This window comes from Halyomorpha halys, unplaced genomic scaffold, assembly GCF_000696795.3.
Source record: "Halyomorpha halys isolate HHAL.00 unplaced genomic scaffold, Hhal_1.1 Scaffold1250.1, whole genome shotgun sequence".
Taxonomy (NCBI): Eukaryota; Metazoa; Arthropoda; class Insecta; order Hemiptera; family Pentatomidae; genus Halyomorpha; species Halyomorpha halys.
The window spans coordinates 23427-24902 of record NW_027105266.1 but is presented as its reverse complement, the minus strand read 5'-3'; the positions used below and the strand labels follow the sequence as shown (position 1 = coordinate 24902).

General features: G+C 32.5%; 1 protein-coding gene across 1 annotated transcript in view; it reads right to left on the bottom strand.

The window, feature by feature from the left end:
• The window catches only part of LOC106688988 (alkaline phosphatase, tissue-nonspecific isozyme), a gene marked incomplete at its 3' end in the record, with an annotated part of 60503 nt that extends 60255 nt beyond the window's left edge, over nucleotides 1-248 (bottom strand). Inside the window, exon 1 of the mRNA XM_067050123.1 lies at nucleotides 116-248. Coding sequence (XP_066906224.1) covers nucleotides 116-248 — 133 coding nt within the window. The remainder of the gene's footprint in view (nucleotides 1-115) is intronic.
• Between the last annotated feature and the right edge of the window lie 1228 nt (nucleotides 249-1476).

Here is a 1476-nt window from a genome sequence, read left to right as displayed (position 1 = left end):
CCACTATATAATGGTGTTTATACCCAATAGCTTATACAATCATAGAATAACAAATATAGCTTAAAATATCAATAAACGTTTCAAAAGATTAACTGCCGTATAAAAAATTTTATACGCTGCCGGCCCCGGTTCCGCCTCGGCGGTCCAGGGGCCCCCTCGACACATTCAATCTCCTCTTCCATCTCCGACCCCGGGCCAGCCCTGACGGGCGCGAGGATGTTGAGAGGTATCGGGGGCCAGGCAGCCATTAAAAAATTTTGATTTTGGACTAATATATGTTGCCATGTACTTAATTGCATTCCACTATTTTTTGATTAAGTGAAAACTACGATTGAAGTTAATAAACAAAAATGATCTTGTTTGTTGTTACAAATGATCCGTATCACATCAGTATCAATATATCACCAATGATCATAGAGTGATGACGGAAGGTTTTATTTTATTTTTAAATTACACACTCATATGGGAAGAATGTCAATTGGTTTTTACTGGAAAGCAAATAATTTAATAATCGTTAGAAACTATCTGATTATCAAAAAGTAACAGTAAATTATATGAAGCTAACAGCAAATAATATCAAATTCGCTAAAAAAAAAAATGAACATGTTTTAAAAGCTTTTATTCATTGTTATAAACTTTCAGAAGTTGTGTTACTAGCGGAAATATAGAAAGAGGAACGGACATAGGCAATCCAAACACCGCAAACAAACCCTTACAAAAACCTATATGCATATATTTGTCAGGGGGCGAATATACCAAGCGTAAATCTTTTTATCCCACGCCCCTGTATTCAAATTTATACTTTGTCTTCCGTCAACAACCAAAAAACCTTACGATCGACAGTTGGAAATAGGAACTTTAGAATAATTTGAAGTTTTTGTCGGATGGTGCCAATAAATTTTATAATATTATCTAATGAACAACACTAAATGATCATGGATACTACTCAAATAAATTTAGGATTGGCTTTTTTGTCCCTGCTATTTTAGTCATCAACGCCTAAGGTATTTGTACTTATAAAAATTAAGATTATAATAATAAGATTTCTAATATAGAAATTCCACAGAGTATTGTTATAATACATGTGATTAACACATCATAAATTGGGTAATTTTGTGTAGTATTAATATTACAATATAATATTAATGATATTTTATACATAAATGGGGTAAGGGGAGCTTACAGGTAAGCCGCTGTACTACTTATTCCAAGGACCCGGTTTCGAATCCGGCTGAGCTAGATAATTATTTATTATGTTATAGTACGAGAGTCCAAGTGGAGAAAAAAGTCAGTTATTTCACCCCAATTTTTGATTACTTTAATGAAAACTATACTTTATACAACCTTCATTGGTTATTGTGATCCACATTATTATAATTACGCATAAACGTCATGTTGTGTTTTGAGTACACGGGTATAGACAGAGGATATACACAGATTAGAATTTTTTTTAAACAAATAAAAATAAATAATATG